This window comes from Zalophus californianus, chromosome 3 (genome assembly GCF_009762305.2).
Source record: "Zalophus californianus isolate mZalCal1 chromosome 3, mZalCal1.pri.v2, whole genome shotgun sequence".
NCBI lineage: Eukaryota > Metazoa > Chordata > Mammalia > Carnivora > Otariidae > Zalophus > Zalophus californianus.
The window spans coordinates 187,869,196-187,886,112 of NC_045597.1; the positions used below are offsets into that span (position 1 = coordinate 187,869,196).

General features: G+C 57.0%; 1 protein-coding gene across 3 annotated transcripts in view; it reads left to right on the forward strand.

Moving 5' to 3' along the window:
• The first annotated feature begins 441 nt into the window (after window positions 1–441).
• EFHD1 (EF-hand domain family member D1) overlaps window positions 442–16,917 on the forward strand; it is a 43,409-nt gene continuing 26,933 nt past the window's right edge. For 2 of the 3 annotated variants that reach the window (XM_027591296.1, XM_027591297.1), the window contains exon 1: window positions 442–1,766. In XM_027591296.1, the coding sequence (XP_027447097.1) occupies window positions 1,471–1,766 (296 nt within the window). In that variant the 5' untranslated portion in view covers window positions 442–1,470. Of the gene's footprint in view, window positions 1,767–2,899; window positions 3,010–16,917 lie in introns of those variants that run through there. The other variant, XM_027591298.1, reaches the window with a different exon arrangement.

A 16,917-nucleotide genomic window follows, 5' to 3' on the forward strand; every position in this document is an offset into this window, starting at 1 on the left:
CGGGGTGCTGGGACGGAGCCCCGTATCAAGCCCCACATCGAGCCCCACATCAGGCTCCCTGCTCCACAGGAAGCCTGCTTCTCCCTCTCCCACTCCCCCTGCTTGTGTTCCCTCTCTCACTGAGTCTCTCCCTGCCAAATAAATAAATAAAATCTTTTAAAAATAAAAAAACAAAATCCACTCTCAGTAACATGAGGATCTTCAATATTATGTTCTATTCACAAGTGAAAGAAAAGGCAAAGCTATTAGGTTTTTTTTTTTAAGATTTTGTTTTATTTTTAAGTAATCTCTACACCCAACATGGGGTTGGAACTCACAACCCCAAGATCAAGAATGGAGGCTCTTCCCACCGACCCAGCCAGGCGCCCCTAAATAACTTTTTTTTTTTCTCATGAGGCCTCTATAGACGGCCCCAACCCCCCCCCCCCCCCCCGCCCGGCAGGCCGCAGCTCAGCTGGGGTCACAGACAAGCTGGGGACAGCAGCCCACCAGGTGGCCAGAGCAGGGAGAGTCCAGGCTGGGGCAGACCGGTGTTTACAACGCCTGGCTGATGTAATAGCCGTCTGCATCAGCCTTCGTTGGGGAGAATGACGACTGTACTTGTTTTACCCGCTTGTTAAAACGGCTGTTATTTATTTATTCTTGAGCTTCTTTTTCTTTTCTTGTGTGTCTCACAGAAAAAGCTGGCGCCCCTGAAGCTACGCGGGTGTCTCGCCTCTGGGGGAGCCACTTCTGTCACCCCTGCTTGCTCTCTTTTCTGTTTGCTTCTTTGTTTTTAGTAATTTTAGTATGTTTTAGCAACATTTCATTTTTTTCTTTTTATCAGTTTTTTAATTAACATCTAATGTATTAAGCAACATTTATTTTCAATGAAATGTTAGAAACGCAGCTCCCTACTCCCTGCGGGCGCCTCCCACTCCCAGACCTCGCGACCCGTGGGTGCCACCTCCAGCCACGGGAGCGCGTGGGTGTCACCCGGGGGCGCTCGGTTTTTCCCACCTCCGGCCTGTCCTGGGCCGCGAGCACCTCCAGTCGGTGTACGTCTGTGGAACGAGAGAGGAACCGCCCGAACGGTCGCGAAACTCTACCGCCGCCGTTTCCCCGGGGACCGCGGGGTCCCCCGGATCCCTCCGAGCGGGCGCGGGCTGCAGGGTCGGAGTTGATCGGAGGGTCCACTTCCCGTCCTGAGGGGCGGTCAGCCTCCAGTCCGGAGTCCCGGGGAGCGGGCAGCGGGCAGCCGGGTAGGCGTCCCCCGGACGCGAGGACACCTGCGGCCTGTGGCCGGGCGGGCGGCTCCTCCAGCCGCCGCGCCTCCTTAAAGCCGCGGCCCCGCCCCGCCCGCGGTTCCACCCAACCGCCGGATTCCGGCCGCCGGGGCAGAGCGTCGCAGAGCCGCGAGCCCGCGAGGAGCGCGCCGTCCGCCAGTCCCCGCGTCGGGTTTCGCGTCCCCGGGTCCCCAGATCCGTCGCCATGGCCAGCCAGGAGCTGGCGCTCAAGCTGCAGCGGCGACTGCAGTGGGAGGAGGCGGAGGAGGGCCGCCCCCAGCCCGCGCCCCGCGCCTTCGCCGCGCTGGAGCTGGAGTCCGAGTCCCCCGCCTGGGCGCCCACCGCCTGCGCGGACGCCGAGCTGAGTGCGCAGCTGACCCGACGGCTGGACATCAACCAGGGCACCGCGCGGCCTCGCCGCTGCAAGGTCTTCAACCCCTACACCGAGTTCCCGGAGTTCAGCCGCCGCCTCATCAAGGACCTGGAGAGCAAGTTCAAGCTGTGAGCGCCCGCGCCGCCCTGCGCCGTGCGCCGGGGAGGACCCTGCTCCCGGGGACCCGAGAGGGAGGGAGCGGGGAGGTGGCGGTGGGCGGGTCTTTCTGGCCCGGAGTCCCGGCTCTGCTTTGGTGGGACAGGGTGGGATAATTTAGGAGATGCGGGGTACCCTTAGCATTTAACCCACGCCCCCAGATCCTGCGCGCCCGGAGCCCGTGCCGGCGCTGCGGGGGGCGGAGGGGAGACCTGGCCGGGCCACCGAGAGCGGTGGCCGCGCCACCGAGAGCGGTGGCCGCAGCTCTCCCTGACTGAGCTCCGAAGTTCCCCTGAGTCCCAGGGCCCGGGTCCCGACGGCCGGTCCCAACCCCCTCCGCCGCCGGTGGCGAGATGTGCCAGCCGCGCAGCTTCTAGGAAACGGAGTCGCGCGGCGCCTCACCTGCCAGCTTTATCTCCCCAGGGAGAAATTAGCCCCATTGTCCTTTTATCTTTTAAAACAAAAGAGGAAAGTTATCCTTGGCTGCCGCGCGGGGTCTGATGTACCCACAGAGGCTGAGAACTGAGAGTTGGTTAAACTCGTTGCAAAAGATCGGGACGTTCCAGGGGCGAGTGTGTCCAGGGAGCGTCCCGGCGGCGTCGCCATGTCTGCTCTACCCCTTCTTGCGTTTTGGACAGGAGGCGCCCGTCGGAACCGGACGTAGCAGCCGGCAGCCGGTCGGACGGGGGGCTCGCTCCTGTCCCGCGGTGCAAGCCCCGCCGAGCCCGGGAGCTGCTGGGCGTTGGAGGCAGCGTAGAGAGCCCCCACTATTCGGCCTTGCATTCTGGGAGGTCCCTGGACCTCAGTTTCCTCATCTGGAGGGTGAGGGCAGTAATGGTCCCTGCCTTTTAAGGCCATAGAGTATTTTGCACACCCTAAAGCTCCTAACCGAGCTATTAATATTATTTCCAGAATTGGGCCAAGACCGGAAAAATGCCTGGGGGAGCAGAGGCCTCCGGCCAGGTCATGCTTGGGGCGTTTTTAAAAGCGCTTGGAATGTGTTTGTCCTCCCGCGTGGAGGTTCTATTTAAAGGTTCTGTGGCCGGCACTGTGTGGCCAGAGCGTTGGCCCCTTCCTGAGGCTGGGCTGCCGTCCAACCTCGGCCTCTGTGGAGGTCAGCAGAGGCTGGCTCTCGGAGCCTCCCTGCCTCCTCTGCCTCCCCCCACACCCTGATTTCCCTGGCTTCCCGGCACTGTTCTCCGGTGTTCACACCTGGTAGGTCTAGTTTGGGTAATTAAGGAAGGCTGAGTTGGGGGTGGTGTGTCTGGGGTGGAGATGGAAGAGCAATGGGTGAATGGTTTGTGGGAGCCCCTTTGATTTATTCCCAGGGATGACTGCTCTGGCTTCTTCGCTCCCATGGCCCAGCAGTTCCTCCCAGTCCAGCTGGATTGGCGGGTGCTGCATCTCGGGGACCTCCATCTTCAGGTTGCTTTGAGGTATATAGACTTGGGCTTCTTTTATTTATTTATGCTTTTTTTTCTGCAGAGCAATTTGTGAAAGGATAAGTTCGTTTGTTTGTTGGCTGCCTAAGTCCACACAGGGTCTTCAAGCGAGGTGGCATCCATGAGGAAACAGGGTCAAGCTGAAGGGAAGGCAGTGTGTGGTCCGGGGTCCCCCCGTGCGCATGGCACTGCATGATAGCTCTCCAGAGCTATGGTGTCAGGCAGAATTCTAGGTTGCGTTTTCTGTCACTTTCAACCAAATTGGCGTAAACGAAAAGGAGGTTAATTGGCTCACAGTTGGAGTCAGGAATGGCTGGACCTAGGTGCTCAGATGATGTTATCAGTGCTTAGTTTCTCATTTTCTTAAGCCAGCTTCCTCTCTCTGTTGTCCCCATTCTCAGGTGGCTTAACCCTGGTGGTGGCAGCCTGGCCACAGCAGCTCCAGTAAGTCCGGAGGGAAAGTAACCACAGCAAAGGCCTTATTGTCTCTTTCTCTCTTTTTATTTTTAGCTTTACTATTGTTTCTTACTGGCTCTGAACCAATTGCTGTGGCCAGGGGGATTTGTGGCTCCAATTGGCCAGGCCTGAGCCATGTGCCCCACCCCTGCAGTGAGGAGTCTGGCCTCCACCCCTAGCAGCAGGGGCTTGGCGGTGGGGAAGAATGGCTTTCACTGGCAAATTTTGGGGCTCTTGCTGAGGAAGGAGGGTCAAGTGCTGGTTTGGCTGTGAATGACTTTCATGGGTCATTCTGGACCCAGATTGTGGGCAGGCTCAGGCCTGCTGCTTTGTTCCCCATCAGCCATGAGTCTGCTGTGGCAGGACTGGCAGCTCCTGTCATCAGGGTGTGGGATCTGAGGCCCAAACTGGTGCATAGAAGCCTTCCTGGGAATCACCCCCCTGTGTCCCGAAGGCGGGAGAAGCAGTACGGCCCCTCCGGTTAGAGTCAGCTGAGCAGTAGCCGGATACACAGCATGGCAAGGGGAACAGTGTCACCTTTGGATTCGGACAGACATAGGGCTGCCGGGGCCCAGGATCTGTGACCCTGGGCAAGCTCCATAATCCCTCTGAGTCTTGGTTCTCTTGCTGGTGAGATGGGCACAACGGCTACCCTCCCATGAGGGCCAGGTAGCTGCCGTGGCCACCGGGGCAGGGGCCCCTGGAAAGTGCTGCCTTTCTTCCCCCACTGTGTTCGGAAAGGCCCCCCTGAACCTGGTGTCGAGACACAGTTATGCATCATGCGTGTGGGGGGTGGGTGGGGACATAGCCCCCTTATTCCGGGGTCATTAGCTGTGACTGTTGACCGTGGGCAAGTTGCTTAACCACTTCCATCCTTTCATCTGTATAATGGGGGCGGTTGTTCCTTTCAACTGGTTTTGGGGAGATGAATGGGTGACCTGCTGAGATGGCATGTGACCCGAAGGGGGGAGCCCTTTGCTGCACATCGGGCCCCCACTTTGGCTCCAGCCCTGTGTCCCTGTGCCCGGCCCCGGCTTCAGGCTCCCCACCCCCCACAGAAACAGGGATTGCATGGCCCCAATGCCCGAGCTTCCACAAACTCAGCACCCACTCTCTGAACTCGTTGGTATTCCCTCTGGGTGCGTCTGCCCGTTTCCCACACCTGGGAGGCAGCCGGAACTTGGCTGTCCCTACCCCACCAGGGTCAGCGGGCCCTGGGTTGGGAGATTTGTTCCCTGGCTACTTGTGACACGGCTCAGCATGTGGCAGTGACACTCGGTGATGGACCAACCCCTCATCTTGTGAAGGGGCCCTGCCGTGCCTGCGGTCACTAGGTCCGGCCAGTCCCCCTGCCGACCACCGCCGGCTCCCTGCCCTCTTGCCACCTCCACCCCCGCTCCAGATAGCCAGCTGGCTCCGGGACCTTCTCTGCCTGAGCCCATCAGCCCAAGGGGCCGCCTGCCCCAGCTGCCCTTGCCCAGGCTAGGGCAGGCCCTGGGCCCCCACGCACCTGGAAAGGCTGCTGTGGGGCTTGGCACTCGGGGATTTGCCGCCTGGCCTGAGGCTGGTCCTCCGCTGCCTGCTGAGGAGCTCCTTGGTCCCAGCTTTGCCCACAGTCCAGCCCTGACTCCCTGCTGGGCCTCTTTCATGGGTTCTTCCTGCTGTCCTACATGACTTAAAAAAAAAAAAACACCCAGCAACTTTTAAACTATGCATAGGTAGGTCCTCTTAACCCGATGGCTCACTCCTCTGCCCCCGTGCCCACTCCCGCACTGACCCCTCTCTGCAGCTGCCCTTACTGCCCCCCGCGACCCCTCCCTGACTCTCCTCCTGCCCTGTGAGGGTGCCAGCTCGGTACTGTCCTGCCAGTGTTGGTCATTACCGTGCTTCTGTCCTCAATCAAAGCGTGCAAAGCGTGGTTTCTTGGTCCCTTTTCCTTTTTCCTTTGCTTTTCTACACATAAATAAATAAAAGCCTAAGCGTGTTAAAATCCCAGCTTATTTCCCATTGCCTGGCTTTCCAGACTTAACCCACTGCAGAAGCAGTGCCGAGGTGGTGAAGAGCTGGAACGTGGAGCCAGGCTTCCTGGGTTCAGACTCCGACTCTACTGCTTGCTACCTAGAAGGTTACTGAAAAGCTCTGTGCCTCGGTTTCCCCTTCTGTCAAGTGAGGATAGAACAGTACGGTGCTTGTCGGGTTACTGTGGGGATTAAATAAGCTAATGCATATGAAGCAGTTAGCTCCGTGCTGCGCGCACGGTGAGGGTCCAGGAGGTTTGCATCACTCGGTTTCAGATGATCACACAGCTGTCATTTGGGTGGATGTGCAAATTTCATGTTGTCTTTTTTTTTGCTTAATCAAAACCAGGGGCGCCTGGGTGGCTCAGTCGGTTAAGCATCTGCCTTCGGCTCAGGTCATGATCTCAGGGTCCTGGGACTGAGCCCCGTGTTGGGCTCCCTGCTCAGTGGGGAGTCTGCTTCTCCCTCTCCCACTGGGCACCCCCCCCCCCACTGGTGCTCGCTCGCTCGCTCTCTCACACACACACATAAATATATAAAATCTTAAAAAAAAAATCCAAAACCACTTTGCAATGTCTGAATTATCCTTTGAGGTCGATTTCTCCTGCACTTTGAGCTGGACAGCGGTGCCCTGGCCGCTTGCTGAGCAATTGGTCCCGCTGGGGCTGTGCCCTTCCTTATTGCCCTTCCAGGCTCTGTTGATGGGAGTTACTTGCTCCATTGCTGGAGGAGTGGAGTGTCCTAGGGCTGCTCTAACAAGGTACTGTAATCTAGTGGCTTCAAACGGCATGAACGTATTCTCCGGCCTTCTGGAGGTTGGCACCTGAACTCAAGGTTTCGGCATGGCTCTGCTAGCTACAGAGCTTTAGGGAAGAATCCTTACGTACCTCTTGTAGCTTCTGGTGGTCACCAGCAAGCCTTGGCACGCCTCGGCTTATAGGCCCTACTCCCAACTCCACCTTGCTAATGTCTGGTCAAGTGTTCTTGATGGTGTTCTTGATGATGTGAGGACACTAGTCACTGGATTTAGGGCCCACCCTAATCTAGTATGACTTCATCTTAGTTTAATTTATTACATCTGTGATGATCCTATTTCCAAATAAGATTACAGTCTGAGGGTCTGGGTGGCTGTGAATGGGGGGGGGGGGGGTGGCTATTCAACCCGTTACTGCAAGTGAGCAGAGTTGCCCAGTCCATGTGGCCCCATGACTGGCTCCTCGTGGCCTTCTGAGTGGAGGGAGTGGGGGGTGGGAAGGGGGAGGCTCCCACATTTGGGGATGTCAGAGCCTTAAAGAAAGCCAGCATGATTCCCCTACCCCTAGCAGAAAGGGGACCAGTCTTCCCAAAGCCCCGTCCTGATGAAATGGAGTGCCATCTAACTACAAAACACAAAACCAATGGAAAACCCCCACCCGTGCCAGGAGTGCATTTACTTTCAGCAAGAATTTCTGTTTAATCAGAGTTTCTAGATCCAGGCTCTGATATCGCCTTAGTTCACTCAGAACCTGACTTGATGGTACAAAGTATGCCCATTCTTTTTGTTCAGGGCTAGAGAGATTCATGCAGATACTGCAGAACACGGGCTTTGATCTTTTACATTTGATTTTCCTATTTGAAAGTGTTTTGCTAAAAAAAAAAAGAAAGAAAGAAAGAAAAAAAGAAAGGGATTTCTTTCATTGTCAAGGTTTGGGGAAAAACCGATCCTCCCCAGCCCACGAGCATGTTGGGGTCTTGGACTGGGGGTCACTTGTCATCGTATGCTTAGGGCGTCCCGCACATGAGCCTGGCTCCCAAATGGTGTGTTGTAGGAGGAAGAGAATTTTCGAGTGAGTGGGGGAAGCCAGAGACGACATCCGCCTGGCCAGAGAAAGTTCCCTCTTATTTCCAAGTGTGTTACTGAATAGCCCGCGCCAAGAGAACAGTGGCCTGATTTTAAATGAAGAGCGAGAAGGCCCAGAAGAAACTGACTCTGTGTGTGTGTGTCCAGGCTGTAACGCGAGCTGGTGGAGGTTAAGGCTAGACAGGAAATTTTAATTACCCCCCGGGCGTCTCCAGGGGCCTCTCGCAGAGGGAGGTACCGAGGGCAGCCACTTAAGGGCAGGACCCAAAGGCAGCCAACTTGAATGTGCCTTCGATATTTTTGCAGTTATACTCAGAGCTTGTGCTCCAGTTCCCCCAAAGGGAGGGTGGGAAGAGGAGCATTTGGCTCTGGGAGAATTGTCTTTTTATGGAGAATCCGAAATGGTGACGTCATGGCCGCCCCTCCAACACCTGCATCGCCGCTGAGCCCTGGAAAGGCGAGGATGTTACGGAACTAGGGAGGGAGAAAGGGGTGTAGACTTGGAGGGGAGGCATTTGCTGTAGAGGTGAGGTTGAGGAGGTTTACTGGGGAGGAGGGGGAGGGGGAGGAGAGACAGCGCACCCACTCTCAGGTGCATCTTTTGAGTGAATTGACTTGGAAGATGGGAAATGTGCATGAAAATAAATGGAAGCCAGGTGCTTTTCTCCCCGCTTAGAGAAAGGCAAGAGCTTCTGACCCCCGATTGCGGCTTCAGTCCACAGTGACCTGCCTTAGATTTGACACTCCCTCACCTGCACTGGATTTTGCACATTTGACCCTGGCTAACGGAGGGTGAGGCGAGAGAACCCTGGACTCGTCTGAATTCCTGGCGGGCGTTCAGCCAGAACCCCAGCTGGCTTCTGTTTTGGGGCCTGGACTTCTGGCAGAAAGGCACCTTGACTTGGAACTAGAACTATTTCTCAGCCCCGTTCAAGCACGGTTGTTTCCATTTGCTCGCCGTGGAGGTGGGCTGGAAGGGCGTTCCGCAGTTCCTGGCAGCGAGATCTTTGCTGGGGGTTTTTCCTCCCTCCCTGTTGCCCACGTCTCTCTCTGGGAAGTCTCCTCCACCCTCCTTACAGAGCCTTCCCATGCTATGAGAATTTGAGTGAGGAATTTGAGACTGAGCAATTGAGGTTGAAATTCAGTGAGTTATTAAAATCTTATATTATGCAAAAAAAAAAGTCCTTTTCCCCTTCTCTCTCGCAAGCTCAGGTCACAAGTACCTGCTTTCAAAGCTGTGAGGTCTAGGGGACTCTAACTTCATGTGTACTCTAGCCCTGTTATACCCCGAGTCCAGCTAGTGGATAGAGATACCTTCTTCCGTTGGGTTGGAGGAGGGTCTGATTTCCACCGGGCTACGCGGCGTGTGGTTTCATGATGCCGCTGAGCCAGTGGGTCTGTAAAAACGAGCTGAGCAATTGGGGTCCTGGGAGGTGTGGCTGCCAGGTCTGTCTGTGAGCCGGGGAAGACGTGCTCTGTGGAGGAGCCCCGCACACGCTCCAGATTTGGCACACGTCTGCCTTCAGTTTCCTGCTTCGCGAAGATCTGTGCCTCATGTGCCCCCTCATGTGCTCACACATGCCGACACACGTGCTCACGTTCACGCTCACCCTGACACTCTCGGGGCTCATCTCCCCCGCATGATGTAATCCGGCCTCTAGAGCCTCTTTCAGCTCCTGTGTCCCGTCAGTGTTGGTGATCCAAGAGCACTGCTGGTCCTAAATCCTAGGTGCTCCTCGGAGGGCCCACGTGCAGGGGGCTCTGAGTCGTTGGAGCAAGGACCACACCATCCTGCAGGATGAAACCTGATTTGTGGTCAGCGACCTGCCAAGAATATGGACCCCAGACAGGGACTCGTTGGTTCCAAGGCTGCATGACATTTTGTGACCCCTTCCCCAGTGTTCCCACCTCTGGGCTCCCACGGCCAGCCATGTCTATACATTGGCTCACCATAATCCGCTGGGGTACCATGGTGATGATGATGATGATGATGGGCTTCCTTCTTACCTCCTGTGTATGAGCTATTCATCATTCATTCTTTCACTCATTCAGCGAAGCCCCTGCTGGGGGCTGCTTATGCAGACTGATCCCGAGGAGTCACTACCCTTGAGAAGCTCAAATACACTTGACGGGAGCTGGATTTAAATGATGCTGTTTGACAGGGAGGAACGCAGGCCCTGGAAAAAGCCATCCAGCACACGTGTGCAAGACGCTTCGTGTGGCCTAGCAGCCCCCGTGAAGATGCTGGGGGGCACTGTGACTCCAGGCTGCTGCATTCAGGGTAGGGGGTCCTGGTCTTTCTGGACATAGCCAGGGAAGAGCAGCCAGCCAGGACTGGGAGGGGATCCAGGTCCTTGAGACAGGGAAGCACTGAAGGCCCTGGGACTGAGGGTCCTGAAGGCAGAGGATGGCGGCTGACAGCTTGGAGTGCGGTGGGGACCCACTCGACCATGGCGGGCACCAGAAGAGGAGACTACAGCTTTGGTTCAGTGTAGAGAAGAAAGCTTTCTCATGGTTGGAGTTGCTGAGAAATGGAAAGAATTGTCTGGGAGGTGTTAAGCCCTTTTCTCTGGGGGCTTCACTGGGATGCAGGTGATCCGACTTTGGGAGCCTGGGGGATGGACTGTATGACCTTCTAATTGACCTTCTCGTTTCCTTTGAGGCCACGGGTGGGCAAACTCCTGACCACCAGTAAGTGGTCAGACAGTAAATCTGTTTGGCCTGTGGGTCCTCAGGTCCCTGCTGCGGGGGGACTAACCTCACCTCTGTGAGGCAGAACCAGCCATTTACAGTACCCACCGGCAAGGCTGTGCTCCCGTCAGACTTGGGGTGCAGGATTTCGCCTGCAGGCTGTAGTTTGCCGGGCCCTGTTCTAGGCAATTAAGTCCCTCTGGAGTCTTCTGAATCCCAAGCCCTGGGAATCCGGGCTGGTCTCTCTCATCCCCTTTCTGGGTTTCACTCCCTGAGGCAGACCTCAGGGCCTTGAGGAGAAAAGAGGCGGAAGCAGAAAGGGACGGAGGAGGGAGCCCAGAGCCCTGGCCACAAATGCCTCTGCTTCTTCTGCCAGCGAAGGGGGCCGGCCGCTGGCCTCCCGGCCCTGGGGTCCCCAGTGTGACACTGTCCCCTGGGAAGGGCTGCTTTGGTGTAAATTCCCCTGAGAGGTGGTCCAAGGTGTTTGAGCCAGGCTGTGGGCAAGCCCTAGAAAGACTTTAAGAAAAAAAATAAATAAAAAACCTCCAGACGAAAAGGAAAAGCAAAAGCTAACTCGGTGGCAGAGACCTTGGCCTTGGGCGTCTGCCCTCCCTGAGCCCCGTGGCTAGGGCAGGAGCTCTTCGCCTCAGCTCTTCGGGGCCTCTGCAATCATGTACCCAGTTGCGGGCACCCACTTGCTGAGGGGATCCAGCTTCTCGATGGGGTTTAAGGCCTGTTTCCCCGAAGCTGAGACCCACTGGTTTGGAGGGAACAGACTAGACTCTCACAACTAAAAGAAAATGATTTTTTTTGTTGTTGTTGTGAAAGTATGATGTCCCTGTTCAAAATCTCTTAAAAATAACAGAGATACTATGACTCGGAGGGTGGAAGCCTGACGCTTTTCTCTTCCGAGGGGTCGCCACCATCAGATTAGGGGCCAGTTCCTGAACGTGCGTGCTGAGACTACCCATGCCGTTCTCCTCGTGTTAGTCTGAGGATGGAAAACCCTGCGCTGAGCTCATCAGTGGGGAATCCTGTCGTGTAACAGGGAGTCCGGAGGGCAGGGGTGGCCCTTCGGCATGCTTGGCTGCTGTCAGAGACCTGGGTTCCATCCTCTGTGCCCCCAGTCCTGGTGTTGCCTGCATCTGGGGGCTGGTAGCAAGATGGCAGGCTCCCCAAGTCACACACAGCTGTGACAAAATCAGACGCAGGAAAGACCTACGGTTCTTCTAATGAATGAGGAAGTCTTTCCCAGACGGGTCCCGTAAACCAGCCCCTGGCATCCCCTTGGCTGGCACTGGGTCATGGGCCCACCCAGGCCAGTCAGTGACTGCCCTTCCCTGAGGGGCAGGAACCTGGCCAAAATGGGGGGTCTGGAAAGGAGGAAGGGAGGGGCGGGGCGCAACAGTGCTCCTTCTGGGCCTTTTCCTGACCGTGGCATCTTTGTTTTTGTATGTACGGGACGGGCTTTAGGAAGCAGGCTTGGATTCTGGGGACCAGGCAGGGAGCAGCCCATTACTGGGAGCTCTTGGATGCCTGAATGTAGAGGTCTTTCCTCTGGGACACTCGCTGCCGCCATTTAATCCAGAGCCCCTTTGATTTCTCTCTTTTCCTGTGGTTGTAGATCCCTGGCAGCTAAGAGTGTTGTGTATTTGGGGCTGGGGAGGGGGCTGTGTCTGTGTCAGCTGTCCTCGAGGCCAACTTTCCGTAAAGCTCCTACTTTTGCCCCAAGTAACCCTTTCCCCTGACAAAGAGCTGGGCTGAACACCGCCACCTCGCCTCTGGCTTTGGAGGGCCCAACTGGCTTCCTTGGGCAGAATCGCCAGTTACATTCCTAGTCTGCTTTTTTGTCTTTGAGAACTGTTTGCTGATACCTCCCTTTTCCCAAGCCCCCCCTCCCGAAACCTCCTGTATTCTCTTTATCATCATGACTCTTATATCTCTGATTCCTCTCCTTTTTGAAGGGTCTCCAGGGGGAGAGACAGTGAGTGCATGGGGCCAGCCGCCATCTTGGCTGGGAGTCACAGGTGTTGATGTCTCTCCTTCCTTTTAGCGGCTCCTAGTGTTGTGTTGCTGAGGGCCCCTCTCTTGTGCGAGGGGTGGGTGGACGGGTATGTGAAGGGGTATCCAGGCCTGGTTCTATTGTCTTTCAGTCTTAGCCCGGAGGTAAAATCTTTGGTTTGGAGGTAAAGACTGGGTTGCTAGTGCTGTCAGCAGCCTCCTTGTGCCAGTTCCTGGTTCCCGACCAGGCAGAGCCCTAGTGTCGGGGGGCGGGGGGCAGGGTGAGGAGCGGTGGACTCCTGCCAGTCGTACTGGGGTCTGATTCTGAAATGGTGAGTGGTGTGGCTGCCTGGTCTCTCCCCCGGCATGGCTGCCTCTGGGGGGACGATAGGTGCTTGGCCTTCTGCCAGCTTGGATCAGATTTGCAGGAAGTAGGAGGACATTGTCCAGGACCTACAAACTGTGTCCCCAGGGCTGGCCCCGCTGCCCCTTCCTGGTGGGAAGGATGGACTGAGGCTGCAGCAGATGCCAGCTCTGGGGTTAAGACACCTCCGAGGGGGACCCCAGGCCACCCGGCGCTGCTCGGGGAACACTCTTAAGCCTGGGACAGCAGGCCTGGCATCAACACTCTACTGACAAGACCCGGCTGCCCACCGTCCCGGCTCTACGCCCAGGGGGACCTGCTGAGCTCTGCCTTGGAGAAGTGCTGGCCCCCGAACCTGCCCAGCGCTGCGTTGCTTGGCCTCAGTGACAGGGTCTCCCTGTCCCTCCCTAAGGGCCTCATGCTCCCCCCACCCCACCCCACAATGGTCAACTTTATTGAGCGCTGGGCTCCCCCCAAAACACCGAACAGCCACCACTTGTCGAGTACCTACTCTGTGCAGGCACTGCTCCTGGCATTTACATATTGTAAGCACCGTGCATGGTACTGTTAGCATCGCCCATTTCACAGATGGGGACACTGAGGCAGAGAGAAGCTAGGGCACTTACCCAGCATCACACATCATGTAAGTGGTGGAACTGGGCTTCAAACCCAGAAGGCCTGCACTCTTGCTCCCTGTGCCGCTAGCCCCTCTCATTAACGTCACTACTACCCCCATCGGCGGCTCCAGATCTTAGCCATCCTTGCATAGCCAGGCCGGGCCAGGGGTGGCACAGCCTCTGGAGGCTGCCTGGCCACCAGGCCTGGGGCAGCTGGCCTCCCCCCAGCCATCTTCCATGTTGTGACCTCTTGCCAGAGCCCGAATCTCATTGACTTGCTTCCCTCTTCAGAGTCCTCTGTGGGTGGGGGACAACGTACAACGTTCAGTAGCTCCCAGTTGCCCGTGGGATGAGGTCCAGGCTCCTCGTGATAACCTGTAAGGCCAGCCCCAGCTGGCTGGTGCATTCTTCTCTCTTACTGGTTGCCCCCGCTGGCTCCGCTCTTACTGGGCTGTTGCCCATTCCTTCCCCCCGACTCTCCCATACCCCCCAATTTCTAATCAACTGCATTTAGTCGTGGTCGATTCTTGTGACATTCCTCTCCCTTTCCATAGAGTTTGCTCTGGGAAAGCAGAGAGCGGTCTTTATGCCTGAATGTGGCTAACTTTTCCTCCAATCCCCATGCCCACCCCAGGGCCAGGGCCAGGGTAGGGGTGTCTTGACCTCTGGAGAGGGGTCTGAGCTCTGCCCTGAGCTGCACTGTGGCCCTAACTGCTGCCTCCGGGGTGCTTCGCAGCCCACGGGGCCATCAGAGGAAGGGGGGCCATTGCCGGGGCTGTGTGGTTCCCTCTAGCAGCACCACCGACCACGGGCCACACAGACGCAGGTCTGAAAGTGAGATGTGCAAACAGGTAAGCGACCACATCCTCAGGTTGTCCCCGAGATCGTGTGAACACTCAGCATGCAGGCAGAGCCTGAATTAGGTCCCTCTGGTTCCAGCCCCATGTTTTTTCCACTGAGGGCCCGCAGGTCCCTCGGCCCGCAGAAGGGCTGCTGGATTGAAGGTGGTGCCGGCCCAGCAGAGGGATTCAGGGAAAGGACTGGCCGGCGGGGATGTAGTGGGGTGGGGGTGGGAGACCCGCGGCCCAGAGGCTGCCAACCCGGGTGCTTTTCCTTCCCGTTTGGAGGGACGGCTGAGTCCCCCGCGGTCCACTTGCCTTGGGCCTCGGGCCCCTGGCTTCCCCTTCCCTCAGGGCCTCCACCTGCCATTTGTCTTCTCTGACTTCTGGGTTTGAGGTGGAGGAGGGGTGGGGCACTGCGGGCCTGACTGAATTGGTGTGGAAACCTCAGGTTGTTTGGGGGGATCGTCCCCGGAGATCCACAAGGCTCTTGGGAATTCCCAGGAGAATGAGCTTTACAGGGGCACCTCTGGCCTTGTTCCCAGCCCCCCAGGACTTTTATAGGAAGTGTTGGGAGCTGAGGGGAGGCGACCCCATGACCGCATCTTCACAGCAAAGAACTGACCCTTGCTCATTTTTTCTTTTTTAAAGATTTTTTTATTTATTTATTCATGAGAGACAGAGAGAGGGGGGAGGGTCAGAGGGAGCAGCAGACTCCCCGCCGAGCAGAGAGCCCGACGCGGGACTCGATCCCGGGACTCCAGGATCATGACCTGAGCCGAAGGCAGACGCCCAACCGACTGAGCCACCCAGGTGCCCGACCCTTGCTCATTTTGACATTCCTGCTCAGAAGATCCCTTTTGGCCTCCCCACTGCCTCCACTGGGGATTGCTCAGGGCGGGCTTTGGGACGCCAAGTGCCAGTGCCCTGCCCTCACCGCCCTGGTCCTCCCTCTCCTTTCTGGATGGATTGCCCGGAACTTTAAATTCCCAGATCCACTCACTCCACTCCTGTTCCCAAACTGAGGCCCCAATCGCCTATACTTACCCAAGCCCAGCAAGGGTGCCCCCATTTCAGAAGGACCAAGGCTAGACCCCAGGATTAGGGTCTTTTTCTTAATGAGATAAAATCAGCCAAAACTAAAAGTGAGCCCGCCCTGATAAGCTGAGTGCTTACTGGCCTTCCTTTAATCTTGGCAACAACTGGACAAAGGAGGGATTTGGAGCCCAGAGAGTTAGAGTAACTTGCCCAGGGAGGGACACACAGCATACAGTGTTACCAGGGCTTTGAACCAGGGGACTGTGGCCACTGCTGTCCTTCGCCTTCCTTGTGAGGAGCCCCCGAGCTCTAATAGACGAACTGTGCCTGTTATATTGGCGTTGCTGAGTCAAGCTTTCTGAGGCCGAGCCCTCTCCAGCGGGTCACTCTTGCTCAGAGGGTTCTTGGCATTGGTGCCTTCACTGTGGCCAAACAACCTGGCACTGCTGACCTGTTGTCTCGCTGTCACTGGCATGTTCCCTTGAGGGTGGTCATGGGATTCCGGTCGCTTTGTTTCCACACTGAGTTGCTGGCATCAGCGGGAGGATTTGCATGTAGCTGAAACCTCCCTATTTACCCCCCACTGGGTGGGGGGGGGGACCTAGGTAGGGTGAGCAGCCGTCCTGGGAGGTCATCCCCTGCCCTCTCTTCCTGAACCCACAGGGCTGGCAGGGGCAGTGCACTCCCCTGCATGCATTTGGGACAAAGCGGATGTCCCGGATTCTCTTGAAGGCACTGCCTCCCCTCTGATGTCTTGTGAGGCGCTGAGTACACAGTGGGGTGGCCCTGCGCCTCTCTGTCCTGCCTCCCCACCTTGCTTTATGAACTGCTGGCCAGAGTATGAAACGAGGCTGCAGGATGCTGTGGCTGATGGGTGGGAGGTGCCAAGTGGCACTTGGCACTCAACCTCCACCGGCCTCCTGCAGCCTGCAAAGGTGCTGGCCTCTTACCAGAAAAGGAAGGATATTTGCCAAAAGTGAGCCCCCACCGCCGACATAGCCTGTGCCCTACCCCACCCCCCGACCTCCCCATCAGCCTCCCTCCATCCCTCCATAGCTAGGCCTAGTGTGTGCTCCCCAGCTGGGCCCGCGCCCCGGGAAACATCCATCCCACGCCCTGAGCTGAGAGAGCTGAGAGGTCCTTCTGAAGAAGCAGCTTTCTGAGGTCGCTGCTCTGGTTCAAACTCTTTGGAGGTTGCTCCCATCCCCCAGCCCCACTGCCCTTAGGAAGACACAGCTCTCCCAGAATGCCTTGTGGGAGTGGGCTCCACTCCCCTCTTCTGGGACATCCTGGCACCTCTGGACTGGACTGGTGACAGTGGCCCCCTCCCTTGGCTCTGCACGTGTGCTCGTGTTAGTTCCTGCCCCTCTGCCCCAGCCGCCTCCCTCCGCTCCAGCTCTGCCCACGTTCCGGCCAGATCAGTGGCCTCTTTGTACATCTGCCCGCCCGCCGGGACTGGTCTTTGTGCTCTCCTTCTGCTCTGGAGAAGCCCCAGGTAGACGGGAGCCAGGTGGTGAGTGAGTGGATGAATGGGGTCGGGGAGCCAGGAACTGATTGGAAATCAAAGACTCTGGGCTCAGGCTTTTGTACAGACTTAACTCCTCAGAGTCCCCGCGTCGTCAGAACCGCCCCCCAACCCTTCCTCAGGGCCTGCTTACTCTTACTTTGCATGCAGTTGTAACGCACTTGGAGATCTGGTTTCTGGGCCTGCTCCCACCCTGTAGCAAATTGGAGGGAAGGAAGGAAGGAGGAAGGGAGGGAGGGAAAAAGGCGGGGGGAGGAAAGAAGATGACTTGACAGCTAGGGAGGACCCTCCA